This window comes from Oryza glaberrima, chromosome 11 (assembly GCF_000147395.1).
Source record: "Oryza glaberrima chromosome 11, OglaRS2, whole genome shotgun sequence".
NCBI classification, from domain to species: Eukaryota; Viridiplantae; Streptophyta; class Magnoliopsida; order Poales; family Poaceae; genus Oryza; species Oryza glaberrima.
This window is the reverse complement of record NC_068336.1, coordinates 2,027,153-2,030,677: the sequence shown is the minus strand read 5'-3', so window position 1 is coordinate 2,030,677 and position 3,525 is coordinate 2,027,153. Positions and strand designations below refer to the sequence as shown.

Sequence of the window (3,525 nt, the reverse complement as noted above, 5' to 3'; positions counted from 1 at the left end):
CAGCAGTATGACTCTCTCTTCCTCCCCCTCCTCACACATGGACCACCACCACCACAACCATCATCATGATCAATCCATCCCCTCTCCTCCATCTCCATTGCATTGCTCCCACAATTATCATTGTTATCACCTTCCTCACCTTGGGATGGAGTATTATAGTCTTTCTTCTCTCACACCAAGGAAGAAAGAAAAGCATGGCATTGAGTTGACAACATTCCACTACTAGTGGCATGTAAAAAGAGCTCTGTAGCTAGGCAACCCTCCACTGTCACAGTCACAAAGGCACAAACAAACATTTGGCAACACATTTTGCTTTGCACATTGTTCATCTACCATGCATCACCACAACACCTTATGGAGCAAGAAGGAAACCACCACCACCACCTTCCTTCTCGAATTATAAAGCACCATCATCATCATCATCTCTTATGAAAAACTATAGATAATTACTATACCTACCTTCGCCTTCAAGGAAGTTGAGTTCTCCTTTAAAAGAAAGGTGAAAACGAGCTAAGTAAAAAAGAAAAAAGAAAAAGAAGAAAAAAAGAAGAGCGATCTAGATGGGACTCATTTCCCATGGTGTATACTGGTTGACTGATCCTGAGAGCATCTCTCAACCATCATGATGGCGATCACCTGTGACCTGATGAGCTTCTTCCTCAGACTCCTGGTTGGTTCACTTTCTTGAACAACAAAATGAGCAGCAGCAACAGGAGGAGGAAGAAAGCAATCCGGACACTGGAGACCTCACATCACCGAGCAGCTGTTCGGGTTCTCGTCGCTGAAGTAGTTGTAGGGATCGGCATGCGGGTGCGGCTGCATTGGGTAGTGCATCGGGTACGGCATCGGCGGCCGGCCGTACCCGTACCCCATCGCCGGGTACCCCGCCGGAGCAGCGCCGCCGCCGTGGCCATGGTGACCGTGGTGACCATGGTGGCCGTGGCCGTTCATCATCATCTGCTGCTGCTGCTGCTGCTGCTGCATCATGGCCATGTACTGCTGCTGGGCCATGGGGTTCCCGGCCGCCGCCGCGGCCTGCAGCATCTCGGGCCCGGACGGCATGCCGCCGCCGCCCTGGTAGAACGCCGCCGGTGGCATGCCCTGCACGGCGCCGGCGCCCATGTGGGGGTGGTGGCCCATGGGCATGGTCATGGGCCCGCCGCCCATCTGGCCCATTCCGGGGAAACCGGCACTGCCGCCCATCATGTTCGGCCTCATCATCATGGCCTGCTGCTGCGCCGGCATGCCGCCCATCGGCCCACCGACACCGCCGCCCTGGCCGCCGCCGCCCTTCTTCCCCTGAGCAGGGTGGTTGCCGCCGCCGTTCGGGGCGCCTCCTCCCCCCTTGGCGTTGTTCGGCTGCCCGCCGCCGTTCTTGCCGCCGCCACCTTGGTTCTGCTTGGCACCGGAGTCTTTCTTGCCGCCGCCAGCGGCGTTGTTGGCGTTCCCCTTGATCTGCACGGGGATCTCGTTGCCACCGCCGCTCTTCTTGCCGCCATTGCCGGCGCCGCCGCCGTTGTTGCCACCCTTCTTGTCGCCGCCACCACCGGCGTTTGGTGGCGGCATGGCCATCTGCTTCATCATCTTGGGATCGTCGAAGTAGTCGTCGTCGAGGCCGTCGTCGTCGAAATCGTCCTCGTCATCGAACTCGTCGAACTCGTCATCAAACTCGCTGCCATCGTCGCCGAAGTCATCCTCGGGAGGAGGAAGGTTGAACTTGACGGACTTGGGGTCCTTGATCGGCGCGGCCGCCGCGAACGGCGCCATCTTGGCGGCGTCCATGAACTGCGGCAACTTCAGCCCCTTCATCTGCAGCTGCTGCTGCAGCTGCTGAATCTGCTGCGGCGTCGGCTGCGGCATCTGCGGCGGCATCATCATCTTCACGTCTTTGCTGCCGCCTCCACCGTTGCCACCACCGCCGCCGCCGCCGCCCCCCTTCTGGCCCTTGCCGCCGGCGTCCTTGGGCTGGCCCTTGCCGCCGCCATCCTTGGGCTGGCCCTTGCCGCCGCCGCCGTCAAGGTGGAGCTTCTGAAACTGGTTGTTCACCGCCGCCACCCCGACCTTGGAACCCCATAGCTCCGCCGGCTTGCCGGCCTTGTTGAGCTTCTTGATAATGGTGGCCGGATCCACCAGGCCGGACACCGTCACCTTCCCCTGCTCAGCGTCAATGCTAGTCTGGTACACACCTGCAGAGATAAATCCAACGAGCGTTTCACTCAGAAACAGGGAGTAAAAAATCACCCAGAAAATTAAACAACCATATAGCTGATGAAAACAATTTGGTTTTAAAAAATTTCTCTGTTTTTCATACCTTCAATCTTGTGGAGGATCTTCTTGACCTTCTTCTGGCACCCATCACAGTGGATGTTCACTTTCAGCACACAAGTCTGGGAATTTGGGAGGAACAGAGAAACACAGGTTTACCAAAACGGCAAAAACAGAGATGTTTTCGAAGAAAACATAGCAGGAGACATGGGAGGAGCACAAAGTGAAAAACAAAAGCTAGCTGCCCCTGCCTGATGAAAATGGCAGCAAAAACAAGGAGAAAAAACAGAATGTCTGTATCACCACTAGTTCTGGTTAAAGAAGCAAAAAAGAAGAAAAAACTGACCTGAATCTTCAGGACTTCCTCCTTACTCATCCCTGACCACCTCAAGTGCGGCTCCCCCCACCAACACAAGCACAAGAGGAGGCCTCCTCACAGATCTGGCACATAAGAGTCCTCAAATCAGGGACATAACAACAACATGAAGAAGACAGCAGCAACCAGCAAACATTGCCTTCTCTCAAGAAAAAAAAACTCTATATGATGAGCAAAAACAGAGAAGAAAAATGCCTTCTTGCTGAAGATAAGTTAATGGCCTCCAATATAATATCTCTCCTTCACACACTCACACAAAGAGTAAGTGCTATGGAGAGAGAGAGAAACATAGACAGGATTATTAGAGTTTTGCGTGTTTGCAGAAAACCAAGAGGGATGGGGGGGCTCCTATTAACCCGGTGGTCCAGAGCAGAAGAAGGAAGAGATGGAGGAGCAAGAAGAGAGCCTCTTCTCTCTACTCCACACTACTCCTGCAAAGCTTAATATAAACACACAGGCAACACCATCTCCTCCTCCTTACCCTTTTATTTTGCTTTCGCCTTCGGCAGTGCAGCTTGCCTGGAAGAAGGCCTTTCTCTTTTGCACCCTCCACACAGATTGTGAAGGAAGGGAAGCCTGGGGCTCTTGCAAAAGACTTGAAGAGAAGAGAGATTAAATACCACTTTGTCACATGTCAGTAAGTACAGGGAGATGTTCAACATGTGAGGTACTCAGATGTTACACCCAAGCTTGCGATGTTGGTTTTTTTTTTTTTGCTTTTTTGTAAAAGTGTCCAGGAAATGTTGCTCTCCTGATAATTTCATATTAGCCCCTCTAGCCTCTGTAGTATTATGTAGCATTTTGGTCCTGGGTTTCTTGTGTTCACCTGTTCATCAGGTCAAAAAGATTTTTCTGAATAGTTCTAGAGGGACTTGTGAAAATTT

The 3,525-nt window shown here is 52.8% G+C and overlaps 1 protein-coding gene across 2 annotated transcripts; it reads right to left on the bottom strand.

Annotated features, from left to right (window-relative positions):
• Positions 1–295: 295 nt before the first annotated feature.
• On the bottom strand, positions 296–3,242 carry LOC127754874 (heavy metal-associated isoprenylated plant protein 33-like). 2 transcript variants are annotated; one of them, XM_052280465.1, is made up of 4 exons: positions 3,123–3,242; positions 2,612–2,706; positions 2,312–2,387; positions 296–2,186 (listed from the first exon to the last, which is right to left on the bottom strand). In XM_052280465.1, exons 2-4 carry the CDS (start codon positions 2,639–2,641, stop codon positions 748–750), a joined length of 1,545 nt encoding a protein of 514 aa, XP_052136425.1. In that variant the 5' UTR covers positions 2,642–2,706; positions 3,123–3,242; the 3' UTR covers positions 296–747. The 2 variants fall into 2 exon arrangements, with proteins under 2 accessions (XP_052136425.1, XP_052136426.1); XM_052280466.1 differs by lacking the exon at positions 3,123–3,242 and adding an exon at positions 2,837–3,116.
• Positions 3,243–3,525: the final 283 nt, after the last annotated feature.